Source organism: Eutrigla gurnardus (genome assembly GCF_963514095.1).
Source record: "Eutrigla gurnardus genome assembly, chromosome: 16".
NCBI classification, from domain to species: Eukaryota; Metazoa; Chordata; class Actinopteri; order Perciformes; family Triglidae; genus Eutrigla; species Eutrigla gurnardus.
In genome coordinates this window covers 8,128,299-8,153,406 of record NC_139927.1, presented here as the reverse complement: position 1 = coordinate 8,153,406, position 25,108 = coordinate 8,128,299, and the positions used below count along the sequence as shown (strand labels likewise).

The 25,108-nt window shown below is 43.1% G+C and overlaps 3 protein-coding genes across 4 annotated transcripts; all 3 read right to left on the bottom strand.

The window, feature by feature from the left end:
- Positions 1–67: 67 nt before the first annotated feature.
- Positions 68–3,056, bottom strand: ctsbb (cathepsin Bb). Its single transcript, XM_084030607.1, has 10 exons — positions 2,970–3,056; positions 2,154–2,277; positions 1,977–2,062; positions 1,778–1,892; positions 1,573–1,688; positions 1,389–1,474; positions 1,170–1,313; positions 975–1,091; positions 359–487; positions 68–242 (listed from the first exon to the last, which is right to left on the bottom strand). The coding sequence occupies exons 2-10, from the start codon at positions 2,274–2,276 to the stop codon at positions 166–168; spliced, it is 993 nt and encodes a 330-aa protein (XP_083886733.1). The 5' UTR covers position 2,277; positions 2,970–3,056; the 3' UTR covers positions 68–165.
- A 246-nt stretch (positions 3,057–3,302) lies between these two features.
- fdft1 (farnesyl-diphosphate farnesyltransferase 1) lies at positions 3,303–10,247 on the bottom strand. 2 transcript variants are annotated; one of them, XM_084030582.1, is made up of 8 exons: positions 10,090–10,247; positions 7,851–7,948; positions 6,887–7,070; positions 6,571–6,699; positions 6,194–6,385; positions 5,638–5,814; positions 4,853–5,005; positions 3,303–4,767 (listed from the first exon to the last, which is right to left on the bottom strand). In XM_084030582.1, exons 1-8 carry the CDS (start codon positions 10,186–10,188, stop codon positions 4,540–4,542), a joined length of 1,260 nt encoding a protein of 419 aa, XP_083886708.1. In that variant the 5' UTR covers positions 10,189–10,247; the 3' UTR covers positions 3,303–4,539. The 2 variants fall into 2 exon arrangements, with proteins under 2 accessions (XP_083886708.1, XP_083886707.1); XM_084030581.1 differs by lacking the exon at positions 10,090–10,247 and having other exon boundaries at positions 7,851–8,282.
- A 5,864-nt stretch (positions 10,248–16,111) lies between these two features.
- On the bottom strand, positions 16,112–24,507 carry gata4 (GATA binding protein 4). The gene is made up of 7 exons (XM_084031196.1): positions 23,815–24,507; positions 19,881–20,047; positions 19,667–19,792; positions 19,427–19,508; positions 19,302–19,342; positions 17,770–17,865; positions 16,112–17,365 (listed from the first exon to the last, which is right to left on the bottom strand). Exons 1-7 carry the CDS (start codon positions 24,335–24,337, stop codon positions 17,240–17,242), a joined length of 1,161 nt encoding a protein of 386 aa, XP_083887322.1. The 5' UTR covers positions 24,338–24,507; the 3' UTR covers positions 16,112–17,239.
- Between the last annotated feature and the right edge of the window lie 601 nt (positions 24,508–25,108).

Below are 25,108 nucleotides of genomic sequence, written 5' to 3'. Positions count from 1 at the left end.
ATAGTAATGTAATTAAAACAATAAGAAAGAAAGAACAAACGTTCTTGTTTCACATTTTATTCCCTGTTTATTGCATGACATGTGATATTATTAGCCAATACTAAAGTCTTACAAAACCAGCACTTCATTTTAATAATTGCCGACTGCAGCCAGGACTGGTTTCATCTAGTTGAGTGGGATTCCTGTTACCACCTCTGACTCAATACCACACTCATCGTTTCCACGCTTGATCTTGAAGAAACCTGAAATGAGAAAACACAAAAACACTTCTTCTCCACATCACTCGCCACATTGTCAGAATATGTGACACTGAAAGAAAATGTGACCAAGAAACACGACGTCCTGAACCCCGGTTTACCTTTATCACCCCAGTCACTGTTCCAGGAGTTTGCAGCCAGCCAGTAGGGCGTCCCGTTCTCCTGACCCCAGCCCAGGATCTTGATGGCATGACCGCCCAGCATCTCCCCTGTCACATGCTGGTACACACCTACAGTAGAGGAGCGTTTGTTCATTATAACACCTTTATTATAGGTTTCCTATAATTAATAAACTATGCTTTTATATTGGTTATGTGCTCAAATCAGTCACCCTTCCAAAAATCCCTACATTCCATATTTTGTACGACAGTTTTTCTTAAATGTCACCCTTTTCTTAAATAAAGACCGAAAGGTTGGGATCCACTGCAGTAGGATTACAATTTGGAAGACAAATAATCAAACATTGATGATGATGATGATGATGATGATGATGATGATGATGTGTCTTCAACCAAGTATAAAATAAACAGAAATAGAGCAGGTTGGTTTAAGTTGATTTTCACTCTGAGAGGAAGGGAAACCGCCTCAAATGTAGTGAATTATTGAAGTGACTTTTCCTCCATGCTTGGGTGCGTGCATGCTGCAGTAGAGGAGAGGGCTGTGTGCATGCGGTATACGGTTTCACAGTTGTGGGAAACAAACTCAAACGAGCCTCACCAGTCTTGTACTGCAGAAAATCGGCGTATACAGAGAAAGCCGCCTCCACGGGCCCGTTCTTGTACAGCTCGGTCATGATTTGCTCCTGTTGCGGCGGGACGCTGTATGTGCGTTTACCTGAAGAGGGAGACGCAGGAAACAATTGAAGCAAGGTGATGTATGACAGACGATCAAACGATCATTTTGGCAGCATACCAAAGTGTTTGTCCTTCTGATAGGATGGCGAGTATCCATCACTGCACTGCTCCACACACTTAGGAGTCTCTTCTTCCCCCTGACAGGGAGGACGAGTCCCATTCACGTGATGCTCACAGGGAGCGATGCTGTAGGGTCGGCAGCCTGTTGAACACACAGTCGTCTCAGTTCAGATGCTTCCTGATGAACTGTGTGAACCTCAGTTAAGGGTCAGCTTACCGACGTTGGAGGCATACAGGCCTCCCGTCACGAGGCCTTTCTTTGCCCAGAACTCCCAAGCAGCAAAGGGGTAACCACCGAAACAGCTGCAGCCGCAGAGAAAAAGGGAAACAGCACCAGCGTTGTTGCTCGACATCCTCTTAAAACACTGGGAATACACTCATTTTGCTACTCCAATACTCACCCCATGCCACATTCGTCACAGCAGCTCAGTAGATCTTCAGCAGAGATCTCCAAAGAGACCTGACCACTGCTGTGAATACATAACCTGTCGGATATAGCCTCAGCTGCCCCAAAGGCCTGTGGTACATTTTTTTTTTAAAAGGGAGGAAAACTGAATATGATATGGGTTGAAAAATGCAATTCATTGTTTCCCCAGTGGTTCTTACCCAGCAGGACCCACATGACCCCTGGTCTCTGATCTGTTGGATTGTGGGACAGTTGGGCCACTGCTGGCGAGCGTCGAAGCTGTCTGGAAGCTTAATTCCTTCAGTACTGTGAACCCTTGAACAATGGAGGACAGTCACTGAGCACCACAGACAAGATGAACACACACACACACACACACTCATGCATGATTAAACTTACACCTCTGGCAGTTTGGGTCCATTCAGTATTGTCCCACAGAGTCCCTTCACATAGCTGATATCAACGTTATGGAAGTTCTGCCCGGCCTGGAGCAAAAGTAGTGGAGTTAAGATATAAAAAAGTTTCCCTGTTTGTTGAGCTCAAAAATGATGGCAGATATACCCTGAATGTACTCACCTTCCAGGTGGTGTTCGCCTTCTTGATGAGGTCGACCATCTCTGAGGGGGCGTGAGGGAGTTGAGGCCGAGCCCGGGTGACAGAGACCGTCACAAGTACACAGAAGAGAGCCAGCGGATGCATCCTGCAAAACAGCTGACAGTGAGACATCAACCTTATGACCTGGGCTGCAGTACGTCGACTCCCTACTCAGAGGTTTCTGTTAGATGACACATGACAGCGGTTTAATTATTACAGCATGCGGATCACAAGGCAATGACAGTATAGTTAAGGGCAGGCCGGAGCAGCTTATTGTTTTAGATCGAAGCATTTTGAGTGATAGAATTTGAATACAGTACAAGACATACTTTTTTGTGGTGTCACAAACGACTATGCAAGGAAGGCAGGTTTTTGGGGAAATGCACTCCTTGTTGTGTCTTAAAAGTTCATGTTGAGCTCTAAAATACTTGATAAGTTGTTAGCAGATACCTGCATCCGTTGAGGGATCAAATTATATTCATTGCTTTTCAAACAGTCTGTGAGTAATGGGAGGTAATTAAGTGATACATACTTAACGTGCTACATCTTCCAACTTTGACTTTTGAGTCACAGAATGAATTAACTTATAACTTGAATCAATAAATCTATCAGAAAAAAATAACAGCTGAATTTAATTTGTGGGTACAATAACCCACATGCACCATTAAACTCTTATTAACACGCTCAAATATAAAGATGTTATAAACATTTGGTAATGTTAAAGATATAAATTGTCATATGTCATAATAACCCCCAAAAAAGAAAAAGAAAATCTTCTAAATAAGTCTTAACTTTTACCTTGTTGCAGTTTTTTTCGACAGTCGTTCCTCAGGCCACTTTCTTTCTCCGACTGAAGGAAACACCTGTCCTCTCAGGTCTTACTGTCCTCTTTACAAGGAATTATGGAATCACATGTGTAGCGAATGCATCGTCATGTGACAAACGTCTCATGTGACTCAACAATAACATCTGTGCAAAGGTTGAAAAGTCCCTTAAAATGATGTCCTGCCAATGACACATATAGCATACGCAACTTATCTAACTTCATGGAAATAATTGACATGAATTGCATGTACAGTCCTAGAAATATAACAAAGCGCAGCACAATATGTGACCACCATTCAGACTGAATACATCTGTTCACTTCTTTATTTGTTAAAATACAACAAATCAATGTGACACATTACATAGCAATGTTAGTAGCTTTCCTTTGGTTCTGTACAAGGTTACTCCGTTGCTATCCTTTCTACTCACCAAAGCTGTGTTAAGGACACTTTCGCTAGCAGTCTTTTCAGACAGTAAATGTACCGGAAATCACATTTGTTCATTCAAACAGTCCGTGTAAAAAAAACGACTACTTTGGAGTAGCATTGCTCTTTTCTACTGCAAAGGACAGAACACAGACATGATAGTGTTGGAATAAAGCTCTTCTACGCTAACACGCAGCACATTAATCGTAAAGTGCACTGTTCTTTCATTATTATGTTCAAATGTTCTCCTGTGGACACCAAGTGGAATATTAAAGGACATTTGAAAAAAAAACTCAAATTTAACAAAAAAAAATCCCCAAAAATGAACGGGGTTTGTTGACCGTGTTCACCCCGAAATCCTTAAAAAGGGCCGTGTCATTTTACCACTTCATAGTGAAAAATTTAACTCGTTTTTTTTTCTTGAAAAAGGTCAAATATGCCAAGAATTTCCCTTTAAAGGGTCAAAAGAAAGGAAAAGAAAAAACACAATCCACATACACGTTTAACAACAAAACGCCCTGAATTATTTCACTGTGCCGTTTGTGCTGGTGAATATAACCACACAAGACTGTGTGTCAATAATTTATCCAGATGCAGGATGAGCTACTATAAATCACTATCAAACAACCTAAAAACAGCAGCCTGCTGAGAACTCCTCAGTAGTCTTTATATTAGGGCTGCACAACATGTTTGTTACCTTAAAATCATCATCACAATATCAACTTGAGTTGAAAGACATTATGTAAGTGAATTGTAACTTTTAGTCTTTTTTTATTTGTGCCTCAATGTTCAATTCCCTTCAATTTTTTTAATTCAACAAGCAATTTGTTGTATTTTAGCAGAGCACTGAAAGCAGCAGAGGGCAGAACTGAGTACACTTTATTGTCTGTTTATTAACAGTGAGCGATATTGTTTTTATGATTTTCCATATATTGTATATTTTCCTCATATTGTGCAGCCCTACTAAATATGTCCAAAGTCTTGTAACGGCCAAAATGAAGAGGGAAAATTGGGAAGAAGTGCTTCAGATCCCTCCTGTCAGAGGAGAACCGGACCTCCACAGTGAGTAAAGGGGCTTCCTGAGTCTGTGTGCCCTGGAAAAGTGAGGGCAAACGGGTTCACTGTCCCTGCATGTCGCCGGTGCCCTGTGCCTGTGCCGCGGTGGTGCTGAGGTACTGCCAGCTGAGTGCGGCGAGCAGCATGGCAGCAGACAGGTACATGGGCGACAGGTGGTGGGTCCTGGAGGGGAGGCTGGACTGTGACGTGGCGGACTTCTCTCGGATAAGAGCCAGGATGTGCAGGGTCTTGTCCCGTGACGGATCCGTGTGGGACACCTTCTGTAAAATCTGCAGAGAGAGAGGAGGGAGAAAGTTAAGTGTGTTAAAGTGCACCGATGTGGTGGAGGGAGCAAACAGGAAAAACCACACCCACCTCCTGGCTGTACTGGGCGATGATGGTCTGCACGGCTCTCATGCTGGTGGCTTCCATCATGAGTGTGACAGCCTGTCCCTTTCTGATCTTCACCACTCCCTGGAACACCATGGGGTTGTTGTAGCACGTCGACAGAGTAGCTATCGCCATCACCTGGTCAGAAGAGGAGTAACATGTAGTCAACTGGAAGCAATGAATGAAATTCCTCATTTTGACGTTGTATCCTGATAGACAACTATCAAATAGTTTTGGTATTTCTCTAAATAAAAATCAAGATGAAAGATTCTGACTTATAACTCATAATAAGGGGAGCAACAATTCAACACATTATAAGAAACTGGTTAAAAGGTGGTGCCTTATTTAACTCCTAATGGAAGGAACAACAATATGTAATGAAAAAATAACCACGAGAATCAGAAATCAAGTTCATATCTTTTGAAGAAAATTTTTAAAAATGGGATCCTTCATTTAGATGTGACAACGAAGACACTGCATGTATGTATCTATGCCACCTGCTGGTGATTGTTTCTTTCCTATGAATTCATATTTATGCATTATGTAATTTAGTTTTTTATTTTATCTTGTATTTTTTGCTCTGTAATTAGATAGTTTTTATAAAATGCAAATAAAGAAAAATCTCTTGCATCTTTCAGCCCTATCTGGACATTTAACTGACGTATCTGAAGACAGAACTATTGGAAGATAAAATGCTAACAGCACGCTAATGTCATGCACATTAGACTAATACACTGTGGGAAGGCAGTGAGGGATGAACCAGCGAGTACCTGTGGAATGGCACAGAAATTGAAGACGCTCTGGTTGCGCAGGCGGGACAGGTAGGCGATGACATCCGGGACGTGACGCAGAGCGTCGGTGACCAGCAGGTTGAGACAGGACAGAGCCGACTCCAGCTTGTCGGGCTGAGCCAAGTCCTCCAGACGCCCTGCAAACTGACTCCAAGCCTGCGTGGAACGCAAGAGATTCACACAAAAAACATGATCGATACATGTCGAAGGGAGTGATTGTATTCTTTTATTCCCTCTCTTCTTCCACTTTTTCTTAAGAGATGTAAGACTGACATCTGACCCAAATCTCCATGTTGATTTTTTTATGGCGACAGAATAGCAACTTAAAAAGGGTGTGAAAAATCTATAGAATCTGCTGATGAAACATGAGCAAATATGTCTGAGTTAGCTCAATTTTCAGTGTGGACATAATGAATAAAAAGGTTCTGTTAACATAGATTTCACAATGCACAGTCAAAAGGAAACTGTGGGGCTCAGGTCGGACACACAGATAAAACTAACCCACTCGTAAGGGGACAAAGGAACACATTCTTACCTCCTGCGGCCAGAAGGCACGTCCCTCTTGCGTGTCCTCCAGATAGTCTCGGATGATGTTGGTCTTCTGGAGGAACAGGCCCATGGAGTTGGCCAGCTCGGTGTCACGGCCCACCTCGGGGTCCTCCAGCTGGGACGCGGCGAACAGCTGAGACAGACCAATACCGACCAGTCCCGCCACGTAATGGCAATACTGCACCCAGAGGGTAAAAGGAGACAACATGGCATCAGCTTGAGAAAATCCCCAAAACACCTTATAGGATCTCTGCTCTGTTCTGACCAGCGCAGGGTTTGTGGTATTAACTCACATACTGTGATACTCCTTTACTACATCTAACATTGTTGTAACATAATTGTAAAAACAAGATTGGAACTTACCAGGTCCCACTCCTTCATGGATCCCACTTTCTTTTCCAGGAATTCTGCCATCCCAACTCCCATTCGGTGGCAGATGTCCGTGATGACGTCTCTGTATTCCTGAGCAAGGTTCCTGAATTCCAGTGATATCTGGGTTGCAAGATCACATAAAGATAATAGTTACTGATTAATAACGGCCTTTGATCTGATTGCAAAGGTTTCACTTTAGACTAGAAAAATATTCAGAATGCTGCCATTTTATCTGTAAATAATGTAATTTTAAATTAAGCCAAGAGAAGCCCAAAGTGCGGTTGTACCACCATGGAGTGCTACTGACCGAAGGGAAATCCGCCAGAACCTGTCGGTCTTTCTCCTGGCTCTCAGTGAAGCACCAGTCATCCTGGTACAGGTAGGTGTGGAAATCATTCAGCATGGGAACCTTCTTGTCCAGAGGGATGGTCATGTCGTCCTCCACTGTGTCCAACGCTCGAAGCACCAGGTAGAAAATACAAACTGCATGTCTGGATCACAAAGACGGGAGACGGCTTTAATTTAAACGTCAATATAATGGATTCAAAAGACATAAACACAATAGCAGGCATGTGGAGCAGGTCATCAAAGACCAGGTTGGTCTATATGTAGAAGATTCCCGTTGATCAGGGATATATATATATATATATATATATATATATATATATATATGTTAATTTTACTCACATTAAATCTCCTTCTGAATAGCTGATAATAGCCGATATTCTTGGGACATGCTATGTAGTCTATGATGTAAACATATCTATAGATTAATTGATAATGGGTCATTTGCAGCCCTAAGTGACATGTTTTACTGTATAATGTGTTCTTGGTCATACAGCATCTAAATGCGGCTTCAATCACAGATATGTTTTTTCCTTGGTAGTTGACAGAAATAAATTAATATTGTTCTCTGGTATTAGGCCTAATAGGCCCCTATAAAGGCTTGGGGCTGCAGTGCATTATGGTTTATTGAGGCTATTTCTATTAGCTATTGATAAACTATCCTGGAGCTTTGCTGTCATTCATTATTGCAACTCCACAGGACATACTATCATTATGTTGCTGGCTGTTTTATGGAGGAATTGATCCACTCTACACTGCTCATACTAGTTTAGTTTTGATATTTTGGAGTGTTTTGCACCTATTTTAGGCCTACTAGTGCAGAAAAGGGAAGTACCCCAGCCAACGCCCCTGGTTCTTCCCTTCAGGAAAGTAAACGTGCAGGCAGACACACCCCTCCTCCTCACCTGACGCCAGCCTTCACCCACCTTAACTCCCCGTCCAGCGCTTGAATCACCGCTGCGAAGCTGCGGCTGGTCTGGTTCAGGTAGAGATAGCACGTCCGCAGACTCTCGCTCATGGACTCCTGGCAGGAGACACAGAAGAAGGTCGTGTGTCGGTAGAAGCCCGCGGGTCTGAAGGCGCTGGAGGGTCGGGCGGCCTCCTGCAGGCCCCGCTCCCCGAGCCTCCAGCCCGGTAGGAGGGACCGAGGAGCGGACGCGCAGCCCCGCGGCGCCACCGAGAGAGAGCGCTTGAACACGGACAGAGAGACTGGACACTTGCAGCAAGCTCCGGCCATACGAGTAACCTGACGGCAGGACCGAGCCCGCAGCTATGGAAGCAGTCCGCCCGCGTCGACGCCAGGGCTGGTGGGCGAGTTTGAAACATATGGCCTAGAGGACAAGCGGGCTGGGGGTCGAGTAAGGTGAACAACGCTTAGGAGGACGCGCACCGCGGACCTCAAAGCAGCCTAACCTCGCTGTGAAGGCGAGCAGGGTCCATCCGCAGCGTTTGTAGATCTACTGTTATCGTACCACCGTGGCTCCTCCCACTTCTAACCCAAAACAACACCAGTGGCACGGTTCACTCTCTGCTGCGAACCCGGAAACGTGGCTGCTCAACACAAGATTACAGGCTACATTATAATGCAGGCCATAAAGCTGCATTAGTGCGTGGAGTGTTTTGATTATAAAACACATAAAACAGTGCGTTGTTGTCATAGCAACAAGCAGACTTGTGCAGCAGGTTCATGTAAAATCACTAGATCTGTTCTTCTAAATATCACAATTAAGTTGGCTGTACTTATACATGATAACATATATACACAAATAAAAGTGTGTCCAGAAAAAAAAATCACCAAACCAAATTTTATATAAGGTATCATGAGCAAAGTAGTTAGATCAATGGAGCCAGAACATGTTTTTAAATTTTACATTTAAGTGAAAATGTGTATGTTATAACATACATTGCTGAATACTGTTTAGAGAGTCTCCCAAGTTGATCTTTTTCTTGCATCTTTGCAATGATCACTTAAATAGCTCATGGAGGAACGCCCATCAGTCATCAGCTGATCACATTGACTAACCAATCAACCCTCAAATGGCTGGATAAGAAGAAACAGGATTATTTTTGTTTTATCTTGATAACAGCATGTTGGCCCAGATTAGTTCAACCAGAATTGAAGAACCGGGCAATGAGGTGAATCAATCTGTGTGGGGAAGTTGCTGCGAATTATTTTCATGGAGTGTATTTTGTTGACACCTGGTGGGAGACAGTAGGAAGGACAGGATATAGTTGTAACAGTAACATATCTGACCTGTCAGATTCTGTGATATTAAGAGTGTTAAAGGGGGCCAGATATTAACAGGTAAAGTGCTCTCACAATGAAAATGATTTGGGGTCACCACCTTTGAACTTTCGCCTGAGAGTCAAACTGGATTGCTGGTGGTGGTCAGAGGTTTGGAAGCAGGCTATTACAATTTTAGCCCATATATTTACGATCAGACAAACCATAAACAGCTGGCCAATACATCTTTAGAAATAAATTTACCTTTCTGCATATATCCCCTGCACTGTGGTAGTTGCACCTGTCTGTACTCTGAACAAAGGAATTATTTGCACTGCAGGAAATAGGAAGCTCTTGTATTGAACACTATCCTGAAAAAGATATGTAATATTATGCTTAATTTCTAAACTCATGGATGTGATTGATTGAAACTGATAATAAAGGCCCAATGAAGACTCACTGCAGTCTGAGCAGGTTCTGTCTCTCTCTCTCGGTCACATTGGTGTTAAAACATTGGGATTATCCGTCAAACATGCGCACAGCACACACACATCCTCCAAGCTCATTACGTAACGCAAATCCCAAGTCAATGGTCACATCCACCTGTGTGCGTTTGATTCAACACAACAGCGAGGGATCTAATTAGTCCAGCTAACAGCTGACTCCGGTGGCACCATATAGGTCAATCCACTACAATGCAGCCTATCTGTAAACAGGCCTGTGTGTGGGTACAGAATGATGCTGATGCTGTTAAAGGGGGGGACATTATGTGCTACTTGATCCTAGTACTGATCTGGGATCAGCCTCCCCTGCGACCCTTGACGTGATACGCGGCAACAATAACAACAGACGGATGATTCCAGAGAATGCAACCTTCACATTCATACGACCACGTGTTTTATTCTCCGCATATATTTTGTTAAACAGGAGGGTCTACTTACATAATCCAACTTTGGCATGACGGTGCTGCAGCCCCCCATTTTAAACTTGAAGAGGTTGAGGATCTCTTCCGGGTGGCCCAGCGACTTCAGGATGTCCATGTTGCTTCGGCTGCTCGGCTGCTCCTCTGCCAAAACTGGTGTGTAAAACCCGGGGAGATGTTCCGCATCGAAGCGATGCGTCGCTGACATGCAGCGGCGGCAGCAACATCCACAGACAGAGAGCGGCTCTCGGTTGGAGACGTCGTCACATCGACTGACGCGCCTGATTGGCTGGCGAGTCATGGGCCTAGCGGGCAGTGTCCAATGAGCGACCGGAGCGTCTGGTGTGATGCCCCGCCTCAGTCGACTGTCGGCAGAGCGCCGCTTCTGATTGGTCCCTTATGCATGTGAATGGGGGAACCTATACCTGTTCATTGAATTACATAATCGTGGGACTGATGGGTTATACCTGCTGTGTGTGTGTGTGTGTGTGTGTGTGTGTGTGTGTGTGTGTGTGTGTGTGTGTGTGTGTGTGTGTGTGTGTGTGTGTGTGTGTGTGTGTACATAAATACAACTAATACTTAAATAGGTCAACTTTAAACCAGAGTACTTTTTTGACCATCTACCATACATCCAACACATGAAAATAGGAGGCTATGAAGTTGTAATTAATTATGTAACAACTCGGTGTATGAATTGCCTGTAAAATGTATTTTAAAATGCGTTAAAGGGAAACACTGCAGTGAAAGCTGCCGTCTGGCAGCGGTGTGTGTGAAGGCTTGCAGCAATCCTATAAGTAAGTTTAATGGCATCAAAGATCAAACTGGATCAGGAAAGATGCTCTTCCCCATGTCTGTGGTTATTGTTTCTCTGAGCAGCGTGTTGAGCTAAATGCTAATGTCAGCATGCTATCATGCTCACTATGACTGTGATGGGGGTCAGGCGTATGTTGTGTTAGCATTCCTAGACCCGCTACCTGCTTGAGACACCTGACAATACCAGATAAGAGACTGGCTCGTACTTGGGTCGGTTAGGTTTTGGCACGAGGAGTGAGATTGGTTAGGGTAAGAAGATCAGGGTAAGCCAATCAGAGGCAGAGTAAGATGGGTCATGCCTTTCTCATAGTAGGAACACGACAGGAAGGTCCAGAGACGGCATTCTACATAATAATTTGTCACATTCTTCCTTTTGTTTTTTTGTATTGTTGGAGCAATGGGCCTTCAGAACAATGGGACATATTCAGATTTTGGAATAATAGCCCGCCAGTATCATGGCATGTCACTGGCAGAGGTACTGATTTGAAGAAACAAAGAGACGCTTATACTGTAGATAGTTGAGGTATTTTATTTAAAAAACGTAAGTTTTATTGTGACAATTCAGTTCTCAAACAAACCATGACCTGAAAGCACAGAGAAGCTTCTCTGTCGGAAATGAAACACAATATAACACCCAGATCCTGTCAAACGTGTTCCTCTGCATGGCTCTGTCTGTATTAACAGTCTCCTCATATCTGCTCGCATGCCTTTTGATTTTACACAAACACTTTTTTTTTACATGTTGACTTCCATCAGCTGACAACATTTCTCAGACACCATGAGAAAAGCACGAAGGAGACTGATCACAGTTTGCTGTGTTGCTGCTGAAGAATTGCACAAATATACACTAATGATAAGGAGCCAACAAACCTCCACATTTGTTGTTTTGATGAGTTCAAAATGGTTTAATATATCACCGGACGTCATCTTGTATCGCTCTACATAACTTTTAATGTCTGCCTTTTTATTTTTTGAATCCCACGGATAACATTGGACAAACAGTATTCTTACTCCAGTTTGATTATTGCAGTCATACTTCATTCATCATAGTGATAGTCTGGGTTTAAACACACCAAACCCTTTTGAACACAAAAGAATGAAGTGTGTTTATCAAAATGATAACACAGTAACACAAATTAACTGCAATATGAGGCAACAAAAACTGCATATCTCCTCTCACAATGTCAGCTTTCCAATAATAAACACGTTTGAGATCATTTTTCAGTCATGTGAACAAGCCATAATTGTGCCATTATATTTTAATAGATTTTTGCAGTTGCAGCATATAGGTGTCATTTACGCTGGGGACACTGGGGACACTGGGGACATGTCCCCACCACTTTGTAAAAGTATGCAGCAGCGGGCCAGGATGAACAGCACTCTGTGCAGCAGCAGGTTAAAAAGAATTCCCCTTCTGAAATGACCCAAAAACGTCAACGATTGGAAACTTTAACACATTCTTGACATAGTTTCTTCTGCATTCTCTCATTGAAGAGACATTGAAGAGTGAAACCAGGTCTTCAGCTTCCCTCCGCCTCAGGAGATGAACAACGAGCACCAAACGCACAAGAGACCAAGGTCCTCGGGTACCATGTTCCTCATGACAGGCAGGTTCCGTAGGTGTAATTGGCCTTTAACATGTCCAGCTGCATCTTTAGCGACTGGCATCGCAGCTCGGATACAGGTCAACCCCGTCTCCAGCTTGGCCAGGTGTTGATAATGTCTTGAAGGTTATGATTAGGCTGCAGCACGACTTTGTAAATCCTGTGTCTAAAGGTGTTGCTAACAAAAAGTAGACCCCATCACTTTCAGAGTGAAAGTGACGCCCATGATTCGCAGCTTGCGTGAAATACCTGACCCATAAAATGAACCAGAAGTATCTCATACGTTGTCATTTGTCTTCCACCCTTGTCAGGGAAAGTTGACATCTCCTCCTCAACCTCCCGTGAACTTGTCAAACTGGAAGGGCTGAGTCGTTAAGTTAAACTCTGTATCGCTCTGAGCATTATGGAGAGGAGGAGCTCAGTGCCGAAAGTCGCAAGCACTCAAGCAGTTGGCCTTAACATGTTGGGAGTGCAACTGTTTGGCTTTCTCTTGTGATGTTTGTATGACTGAACCTACAAGAGAAAAGAGGATGTTTTTGATTTAATTGCATTCTGAGAAACCAGGAGTCTGGATGGAACTTCTCACGTGAGTAAACTCAAGATAAAAACAATGGCTGAAGGCAATGAATAGGCTCTTTAATTCATGTATTCTTTCAAAGAAACCTGATGTTGTCCTCAGATGTCCCACAATCAGTAGTTGGTTCATTTTAACAGCTACTCGACACCCACTATTCTCTGATTCTCCACAATAATCAGCCTGTTTTCATTCAAGGTTGAGACGTAAACGACCTTCGTTTGATGGATATGAATGGGAGCCTCCGCTGTGCCCGAAGAAATGTTCGACCAGTCTGAAAACTCTGAGAGAGCACAGCGGACTGAAGTAAGTACAGTATATGTTGAGTCCATGTGGGGGTGAAACGTTTATGTGAGGTGATGCAGGAAACAGGAAAGTGTCAGGTTTATTTGTGAGCTTTGGTTGTTTAAGGACATATATTTCAGGTGTCACATTTTCACTTCCTCTTGGTATTAATCCTGTGTCAGACTTATAGTATTATATGTCATATTATATGTTTTACATGATGTATATCATTATGTTTCGTGTATTTCATAATGTATATACACAGAATATATCTATTACATCCCTACAAATATATACATAGAATAGAGCAGTGTGTCAGGTTTAGGCAGATTTATTGGCAGAAATGAAAAATCATATTTACATGTTGCCCTGTCAAGTTTGTATGGTAGCCCACAAGGGACAGTTCCCATTTTTACATTATACCTGAAAGCTGACACGCTTGGAAAGGGAGGGGTGAGGTGTATTTAGTTGGTTATGATCTGCAAACTCACTGTTAGATACATCCCACACGCATTTAACATAAACAATTTGCATTTACTGCTTTCTTGCAGAGCATTGGATGAAAATACTCCTCTCATTTCCCGTTAGCTTAGTTTAGCATAACATCTGGCAACATGGGGGAAACAGCTAGCATGGCCTTGTCTAAAGGTCAAGTTCCCGATCTATTTCTTAGCTAGTTCGTGTCATTTGCCCACAATGAGGTATCTCTTTGTTACAGGACGAGCTGGTTTCACAGAGGATCAAAATACCTGACTGACACAGAGTGCTTCTTCGAGCAGATGTCATCCTGGGCTGACACACAACACTCTGTGCAGAAAGTGTTGGAGCATCTCACGCTCAGACACGTCACCGGAGACATTTCACTCAAAGACTCAGTCAACGAGAGGTTTTTGGAGTTTCACCGTGACATCACTGAGGAATGCGGCGCAGGAGATAAGCAGCATTCGTGGGCCGTTATTGAGAAACGAGACGAGGTCGTCATGTATGGACCTTATTATCCCAACTACAATAAGGGCGAACACAGTGAGGACGTCATTATTAAACAAACTGAGGAGATTCTGGAGTCGGGGTCCGCCTCGGAGGACTGGAAGGTGTACGTTTTCACCATGAACAGCCCGTGTTTGGCTAGAAACACAGCTCCGTGCATGCTGAAGCTGTGCCAGAAAGCTCAGGAGTGGTGGAGCGTGTATGGAGTGAAGACTCACATCGGTTATATGAAATGCTGGGGCTTCAAAGGAACAAAAGAAACCCTGTTCAGGGATATTAACTACAGCCAAGTGGCCTGTATTGATCAGAGTGAAGACCATGAGTGCTACCTTAAAGCAGCTGAAAAGACTGATCTTAATCCTTTATGTGAAATTCTTTTTTCTTCTGTGAAACACCTCCTGAGATCTGTGAGTTTCACCTCGATAAACCTCTCGCAGGGGCAGGACTGGAAGAGCTACTTCAGAAACATGCACGGCATTTTTGAAAGCAAACCAGAAGAGGAGAAAAAAATGTGCACACGGGAGGCGACGGGTGTGATTGACGATGCAGGTGTTCTGCTTGAAGGAAGTGGAAGCTATGAGGAATATTTAGAAAGAGGACGTGCGTTTGCGGTCACTTACAGTTTCGGCTCGCAAGTGTCCGAGGTCAACAGGGATCAAGTGAGACTCACGTTTCAACGGTGTTGGACGGAGATGATGCAGGAGAAATACGCCGAGCTCATCAGGGAGAAGCTGACCGAAGACTTCAATCAGTGTACCGTCCAGCTTTTTATCAAAGACGCTGTGAGGTTCTCAAAAGAATATTTACAAATTGGGAGGATCAAGTTTTCGGAAGTAGTCTGATGACTGAAACTGCCAGAATGAGGAGGAAGTTACTTTATGAATGTCATGGGGGAAATAATAGATTCTTTGATGCATCGTGCTGCTTTGTGCATCGATGCAGGAAAGTCTAGAATCGATTTTAAAATGTTTATTTAAATAAATATATATACACTGTTGCCCATAAAGTTGGAATATTTTGTTTTCAAACACAATCCTCTGTTTATTCCTATTTAAATGCATCAGTAATCACTTTTGACTAGGTGAAATGATTAAATTATGTGTCTCAATTTCCTGCATCGAGAATCGTTTAATAATTGAATCGTGATCCTCTGAATCGTCATCGAATGGTGAGGTGATACACGTCACACATGCACTTGAAGTGGAATGAATGACACCGATCGTTTACATACAAACCATTTGCATTGTGTAAAAATGCTTTGCTTTATTAGTCTCCTCATTAGAGCTACATTTGGACACAGAGGAAGGGCATCGGGTAGTGTTAGTGCACACCGAGGAACTTACAATATATCACAAATGGTGTATTACAATTATACTGGAGTGGAGTTTTTTACATGTATGCTCATATATTTATTTTTGGTAATTACATGTGGCGATTTGACACATTTACACATGTTGCCCCCTCCCATGTTTGTCACAAACAAATTAAAGCATTGAGTATGGGTAACAATCATCTTTACAGTCGATCAAACAACCTTCAGCTCATAGATGATGATTAGATGACTGTGTGGTTTGGGGCTGTGTCTTTAATAATAAATACAAGCAGGATTAACGCTTTTTTTTATGCACATCTGCACTTGTGTCAGCAGAGGGAGCTGTGTGCCGTCACATCCGTCCACATTCTTCACGTGATGGTTCTTTAGGCTGCATAGGTAGTTCATCATGTAGGTGTCAAAACTGGCATCTATTTGTTTTTTTTGTTTTTACATTTTAAATCCAACGGCAGTCCAACGGCAACGACACACAGATTAAGAAAGGCCACCAGGGAGCTGTTCCTATTGCACAAAGTGTGTGGGGGTGGAGGGGTTTGGGGTCATGGGTCATATCTCTGGTGTTGAGGAGTGATGGATGTCTTGTTGATTCTCTCGTAGTTACAGTAAGTTCATGAGAAATTGTCTTGATAAGCTTTTCTATGTATTATTAGATGCACTAGGAAATTACACACGTGCATTACAATCATTAGCATCACATGTAAGTGTCTGTAATCAGTGGCCCGACTCACTAATCACATCCTATTTCTTTTCCATTTGCCCCCCCTGGTATTTTGCCTTGCAGATAGTTTTATTTGCTATCGTTTGATAGGAAGATGATTGGATAGATTATTGACGTGTGGTGCTAAATGAATGAAAACACTGAATAGCAACGTGCTTCATCACATACTCTGGATGAATCCACAGATTTCATCATGTTTTTAGACCACAAAACTGACCACACTGAGGTCCGTGGATACTTAAGTGACAGGCGTATTGTTTATTTTGTAAAAAAAAGACATTGCTTTTGAGTTTTTGAAATGTAGATTTCATATTGCACTGTGATGAAAAGTGTGAAGATCTATAGTTGTACAAGAAGTACACTTCCTGCATCTCCTCCATGCTGCTACGTTTGACATTAAGGCGTGCTGCTGTGGTTCTTGGCATGATTTGTGTGTCCGTCGTTGTCCGTAGTAAAACAGTAGTAAAACAAATATAATTAAATAATGATAATAACGCGGGGAGATAAAGGCTGGCTGTTATTTGTTACTGGTTTATATTTACCGTATCACTTAAGGCCTCTGCACTGGAGCGGAGTGACACACACACAAAAAAAGTTTCTTCACTTGTTGCAGTTTTTCACATGGAGGGTAATCTAATCACAGTGCTGCTCTTCAACAAACTCAGTCCATCGATCGCTGCACGCGCAGTATCTGCACGGTTCTGTTCAAGAATCCCCGTTTCTCTCGTGGCGTCCACATGTTTGTCCCAGAGCGTTGTCTTGAAGGCACTGTAACGGCGTGAAGGCTGCAGGAACGTCAGAGTCTGCTCTGTGGAGACGCTCATCTCTCGGGACAAATGCTTTGCTGCAGGTCTTCTAGGCCAGGATGAGGTTGTTCCACGGCTCAGCTTTGGAACCGGAAGATCCGCCGTGGCCCCCAGGGGACATCTTGAGGGGAATGGGCCCACCTTGAGCTGACATGTAGGCTGGCAGGGCTGAAATCTAGAGGGATGGAGAAAAATATGATGAGAGGGCCAGTACAGGCATTTGTGGTGTAATCTGTTTCATTATGGCTGTCTGTTATAGAACTTTTTAATTCCTTGTCATACCATTTGGCATGTGGGAGAAATATCCAGTGCAAAATAAGATTTCATATTGTTGACTTGCCTGTTTCTCTCTTTTTTTTTTTTTTTTTATGTCTATTTCTGTCCCAGTCCTAGTTTTTTTTAATTATTTATTTATTTTTTATTTATTTTTAATGGCTGTTCTAGTTCTGTGAGCTGTTCGGGTACGCAGCAATACTTCTCTTGTTTTCTGTTGCCTGTTTGTTTTTTCTATAAGGAAAAATGACCACTTTACTCGTAATAAATGTTCTGCAAAACCCAATTAAAAAAAGTGTATCCAACCTGTGCGTGTGCGCTGTGGTGTGAGTACAAGCTGTGAGTGTCCGGCTCCGTCTTTATCTGGCGAGGCTCCTCAGTGGCGGCGGAGGCCCGGGGAGTAGAGGTAAGATCTTAAGCCCGAGCCCGAGCCCGAGCCCGACCCGACCCGAATTTCGGGTCGGGTCGGGTATAAAATGTCAATCATTACGTTCGGGTCGGGTCGGGCCGGGCTTCTCTCTCGCTGACTTTTTTTATTATTATTATTATTATTTTTTTTTATTTTTTTTTTTTTAATATATGTTTATAGAAATGTATAAACGATGTGTGGAGAATAAGATACTAAACTGAGGAATACTTGTTATAAAATAAATAATTAGGGGAAAAAAAACAGAGAGGGCGCTGTAATTGCTATTTAACTAAACGGGACAGGAGCCGCAGCACAGACATCCACCCCGTCACTAGCCATGTTTCCATCCAAAGTGATTCGAATTACTGGGAAATGCGCATTAAAAGAAATTCGAATCATGTGTGTTTCCATCAAAAGAACGGACTTTGGTGAAAACTACAAATTCGCGCGAGTTTTCTAAGTCACGCGAGATTTTCCGCGGGTTGGCATGGCAACCAGCCTGTAAACATTCCGTCGTCTTCCTGCCGGTGACACCGGCTGGACCGGCCGGTGCTTGGGTGAGGTGCATGGGCTTTTCACACAGCCTTGTGGGCACAAGTGGCCCGAGTTCGGCCGTGTTCAGCTGTCTGTCTCCCGGCTGGTTTGCGTGCTGCGCGTCTTGGCGTTTCGCGTTCGACGGAGAGTCCGCCTGTGTGGACTCGCGTGGGGCTGGGCGGGCCGGTGTTTGACCGATGTCCGAGGGCTTTTCAGCAAGCTCTGACGGTGAGAGTCCCGACAGTTCGGCGTGGTTGAGGTCTCTATTTAAATGTCAAACACCGGAAGCAGTCGGGGTGAAAGTGCGTACGTCACACTTGATTCGCATACAGCTGTTTCCATCCCATTCGAATCAACCAAAACCCGGCCATAGCGAGCGTATTTCATTTTGTCCGAATCAGGGGATTTTAATGCGAATCACGGCGTTTCCATCATCATTTTCCGATGCGATACATCTAGATGCGCATCTAAACAGCTGATGGAAACGCACCTATTGCTCTTCTTTGTCTCTCTGCGCGCTCTCTCTCTCTGCGCGCTCTCTCTCTCTCCCTCTCCCCGTCTCTCTCTCTCTGCGCTCTCTCTCTCTCCCTCTCCCCGTCTCTCTCTCTGCGCTCTCTCTCTCTCTCTCTCTCTCTCTCTCTCTCTCTCTCTCTCTCTCTCTCTCTCTCTCTCTCTCTCTCTCTCTCTATCTCTCTCTCTTAAAGTGCCGCGCTAGATTCTTAAGGACGTACTCTGAGTCCTCACAAATAAAATATGAAATTTCGGGTTTGGTTCGGGCTCGGGCCTGCAAATCAAGTTAATTGCTCGGGTTCGGGCCGGGTCGGGCTTTAATCCCGCGGGCCTGGGTCGGGTCGGGCTGGATTTTTTAGGCCCGATCTTACCTCTACCGGGGAGTGCTGCTCGGTGTGACCGGAGTCCCTTCACTGCAGGGGGTCCCTGTGGAGCACAGAGCTGAGGTCAGTATGCTGGTGTTAATGGGCCGCCCCCTTATCTAACATCTATAGATAAGTTGAAGCTCACCAGTTTGGGATTTGTTGAGGTTCTTGGGTTTGCGTTTGCGGGTTTGGATCCCCTCTTTCTTCATAGCCAGGGGCCGTGGGACCTGTGAAGACAGAGACAAGGAATAAAGTAGGATGAGCGTTCCCTTTGCCACTAATTTACATTTTCAAAAAGACTTGGAATGATCGGTTTAAGTTGAAGTATAATCTTATTGATCTGAAACAGCGGTATCAGATACACTTTAATTTCTCTCTCTCTCACCCCGTGGAGTTTCATGTAGAGGCCACAGGCGTTGCAGACCGGCTCTCCCTCGGCGTTTCGTCGCCACAGGGTGGTGGTGGTGGTGTGACAGTTGGTGCAGGACAGGCCCACCCTCCTGGAGGCAGACTGCAGGACAAAAAAGGACATGCATTAATCTTGAGGTGAATCCCTCATCGATGTACTAAAGTACAAAAGTGCCTCCAGTGTCACCCACCAGCCGTCGTTGAGGTTTGATCAGAGGTCTGTTGATGCCGTTCATCTTGTGGTACAGACCACAGGCGTTGCACAGGTAGTGGCCGGTGCCGTCCCGCCTCCAGAGGGGGGTCGACATCGCCCCGCAGTTCACACACTCTCGGCCCTCGGCGAAGTCATCAAACAGGTCTGACGGGGGGGGGGGAAGAGAGAGAAACTAACTGATGGTCGGCCTGATCTGGATCAAACATCCTCATCTGGATTTAACATTGAAAAGTTGACATTTGGATGATAGTGTTTGTTTGTGTTTTGTTGGTGTTTTGGTTATAAATTGGTAAACGCTGATAAATAATATGTTAAGACTGCTCTATACGAATTTTAGATTGTCACATAGTTGTTTTTAATTTGTCACAGTGGTAACAATGAATCAGGGAATACAGAGGCAACATTTAAAAGTGTTAACGTTTATTTACTTGCCTACATCTAAGTACAATCTGTGGTACTTTCACTTTATATGATTGCGTCCCTTTTCTGAGAATGTATACTTGCTAATAATAAGAAATAATATTGGAAAAAAAGACTTTGCATGCAAGCTATATGATCATAATATTTGTTTTAACTGATACTGTTATCCAACAGCTATATGACACAGCAAAACAACATTATAATTATATGGCAAATTTGTTTTACTTGAGTGCACATGTCCAGTGCAAATAGAGCAAGACACTGGGATTCTTAGAAATAAAACTAAAAACATCTTTCCGGCCTCCTTCATAAACCCTGCCCTGCCCTGTCACACTCCTTATCAGATGCAGAGCCGTCTCTGTACCAGCAGGAGGTGCATCCTGCAGCCTTCCAGGCCCACACAACAGCAGCCTCCTTATCTCCCAGCTCCCCGTGAGATAAAGAGTCGGCTGGAAATAGAGACGGAATAGAGCTCCATCATATTCAAAAAGAGACTTGTGTCTAGCACGTCTCTTTCTCCCTCTCTCTCTCAGTTAGAGTGACAATAAATCATATGCAAAACATATTAAAAGCCACGTTTAGACCAGATCATATGAATCCGGCCTCCACCTGCTCCTCCTTCGCTGCAGAGCTCAACTGATCCACATGCAGGCCTCCTCCAAGGCTGCGAGCAAAACAAGAGACAGCAGGGCAAGCTAACCTTGAGCCACTTGCAGCCAACACAAGGCAGCAACACAAGACGACACACAAAAGAAGCAGTGTCCGTGTCAAAATGGAGATGCACTGTGTTAACGTCGGTGTGTGTCTTTGTCCGGGGACCACTGACACTCGAAGACAACTGATGTACGTGAAGGTGAACTGTCCTGGTTTTAAATTGTGTTTTTCATTTGTGGTGACATCTATTGAGGGAATATAGTCACAGAATAAATAATAATTAATAGAATAATAATCAAGGGGCCTTTCTCAGTGGCTCATTTATACATTCAGTGCATTTTTGTATAAAACATACTTTATTTTTAAATAGCATTTCCTGAAGAGGAATTTTACTTGTAATGGGGAATTTTTTCAGTCTGGTCATGTTTCTTGTAAAATAATTAAAAAAAAAAAGGCTCACTGCCTTTAAAATTTTAATATTATTGTTTCTTTTTTCCTACCAAATGCTAAGTGCAAAACTCAAAGTGTTGCCAACATGATGCAGAGCAAAGGGAGAGAATATTAAACAGTCATTTTCAGAGACGAGAGCTCCTTGTTCGTCAATCTAAGATAAATGATGATATCAAGGCAGAATGTGATAAACATATGATCCATAACTTCTTCTCAGTTGTTTTGACAAAGATGTTTAAAAAACATTCATAGACTCTAAGTCATAATAATAAGGCATGAAGTAAATCTTAATTTACGTGAATTTTAAATAATCCAAAAACTATTTTCCCAGACGTTTTAAAGAAATGAAAAGAATCACTTTGATTCGTTTCTTCATTCTTTGACTGAGGAGGAAAAGTAAGTCACATCAAGGCCGAGGGAGTTCCCCTTCTCTCCTGTTCACCAACAGAACGATAAAGACTTTCACTGCCACCTCATCAAACACTGAGATTTGATTAAATTGCATGCGATTGTAAAACCAGGAGATGAAGCCTGAAACCTCTAAAGAAGAGCGGCCGGTAAACGAGCGTGTGATCATATCAGGTGAAGAGGTCAGCTGGGATCAATGCTTTTATCTGTTCCACTGTCACACAGCTGATCTCTTTCTGTCCTCATCAAACGGCTAAAAGAGTTTGTAGACAGATGGGCCGTTTAAATGATCATCACACGAAGCAGTCAGACAGAATAAGAGGAAGCAATCGGCTGTTAATGGACTGTTAATATGATAAAACTAATAATAATAAGTGATTAAACGTCCAGTAATGATGAGGCCTATCAGATTAGGGTGAAATGTAGATAGTGGAAGAAAGACTATTAATGTGGAGAACACACGGTGCACGATGCGGTCATCGATGAAGGAAAAAAACATTGACAAATAAGCAAAATCAATGTGTGTGTCCAGAGTCTGCAACCTGCTGCTGGAGGTCAAATTCACGTCCAGATGAGGACATAAAGCTGGCTGACATTGAAAAAAGATTCACTGTATTCTCACGAAAAATATTGAGCCTTCAGTTGAGTCCTGCTGCTGATCTGGATCAGATCCCTCACACACATACGAGGCCAAACCATAAACCACAAGCCTTATAAACCCTGTCATAAATTCAGGTTCCGTTAAATATTCGCTTCTACCACTTCAATAATAAACGTTTGATTCACTAAATAAACAAACATGTTTATTATATGTTAATGAGTTTGATTTTGGGATTGTGTGACTGATAAAAAAAACAATATGGTTATTAAATGATCCCCAACTTCCAACGATTGTCATTAATACTCTAATCTAATCTGGCCTGTTATTTTATTTATTATGTAAAGCATTATAAAATTAGTAAAAGTTTCTTAGAATCTTTAGTTTTATTTGAGTTAAAAACTAAATTCATTAATAATTTTGCCTTATTTCAAGGCACATGGAATATGTAATATTAATGTTATATAATTATATATAATTAAAAAGTGTAAGTCTCTCAAATAACCTCGTGATCAAATGATCCAATCAGGTTAAACCAAATCATATTAACTGCCATGAAAATGCTTTGCTGAATTATAAATAGGTGTCACTTCAAGAAACAAAAGGGTGACTTTAATCTCGTTATCTGCGCTGGATTTATGATCACGTCGCCGTAATGATTGATCCCACGTGTAACTTTCTAAAATCCCTTCATGTTATTCGTGTTGTTTGATCAAAAGTAGCCAAATTGATGCAAACAAAACATGCACGCGCCAAGAAGAATTTTTAGAAAATATCCTTCTGCAGAAAAGAAATAAGGCTGCATGAACACCTTTCATAAATTCGTTTTTAGATGAGTTTCTGTTATGGTTGTGTTATATTATTGTTGTTCATATTCATATTAGTATTATTATTAGTCTATGGATTTATTTTTAATTCTCACATATTTCAAACGAGTGCAAACTGTTGCGTTTATTTAGTATTTTTACTACTGCCTTCTCAAATATATATACAAAATGTATTTATTTATTTATGGCTCAGCATGTATGTTAAAATTTGTCTATTCTTTTTTTTCTTTTACAGGAGAATCCTGTCTGTAAAAAAAAAACTAAAAAATATATAGATTTTTCAATCAGGCCTTTCAACCTTTCACCTCTGCTCCTTCACTTATTATTTTTTATGTAGGCCTGTTGTTATTAATGGTTGACAAATTGAAATAAAGAGACATTCTCTCCTATTAGCTGACACTATTTACATTTCTGTCTCGACGACAGACCGGGCTGAAGTTAGTTTTAAGTTGGATATTCGACGGATAAAAAGAAGTTCAGCCGGTGGACACTTCGGGCTGCACACAATATTGAAATGCTGAAATAAAAAGGCATTTTATTCCCCCGTTGCTCACCTATGTTTGGGTGCCGTGTCGTGGCGTGGTGAGCGCCGGTTTGGAGGCCATGGAGGACCTGGCTATCAAACGGGGACGCCGACCACGTCCCGCCCACGTTCGGGCTCATGTAGGCCGGGTAGGGGCTGTGATACGACCCGCTGAGGCTCCGGGCGCTGTAGTGCTCCCTCCCGTTGGCAGAGATGTTTAGCGGGCTGCTGTAAGAAGCTGCCGTGTCCCGGGCCGCGGCCACGCCGGAGGGCAGCGGCGGGCTGGTGGAGAAGGCGAAGCGCGGGGACACCGGGGAGTGGTTGTACGAGGGCACCGCGTCGGCGCACGTCTGCGCCCAGGAAGAGTGGCTCGACACGGGGCTGCCCTGCTGCGACGCGCCGGGCGTCTGGAGGTAAGGCAGCGCCGGGATCATGGGCGTGACGACCCGGCTGGTGGGCACGTAAACCGGAGAGGTGCCCGCCGAGGCGTTGTGCAGAAATCCGGCATCGTAGGACGGGGGTCCGTGGTTGGTTGTCATTATGCCCTGATACATATCCGCTTCTTGTGGCTGGACATCCGTGTTGATAGAAAGGGATACTGGTCGTGTGGATGCGGGCGGAGTATTGACGCAAAAGCATGTGGTTCGGTTAAATCCGCGGAGCTTCTCTCGTCCTCATGGAAATCACATCTGCTGCCGAGACGAGAACTAAAGCAACTACCGACCTGAAAATTAGGCATAAACTGAGAGAGGAGACATGAGGGAGAGGAGGCGGAGTGACCGAGAGTGATCATCTCTCTCTCTCTCTCTCTCTCTCTCTCTCTCTCTCTCTCTCTCTCTCTCTCTCTCTCTCTCCAATTAAATTTAAAGTAAAATCGACAAACCAAATTAAATTACACGTTATAGGGATTTACTAATGGTAACCAATATCTTTATTCATTTTTAAATACTTCCTGCTAAATTCGATTTTTATTTTTTTATTTTTGGTGTGTTTTTCCTGTAATTTTAAAGCAAAACACACATTTATTTTGATTTGTGAACCAAATTAATGTATAATAACGTTTTCATTAGAGCTGTTGGCTTAAGATCAGTTTCTATAATATTTTAACAATATCTGTTATACATTTTGATTATTAAAGCTAGGCCACTTTCATTTGTTGGTGTTAAAGTCCTTGAGTTTCTTCCATGCAAATCGCATAAACTACCAGTCTTTAGCGTGTCAAAACGCGTTTTCGTTCATCTGAAATGACGTAGCCTTGTTTGTTTTACTTTTCCCATAATGGTCTTTAATAAGTCTTTTTCTTAGTGGTGATTGGTGGCTTGTTA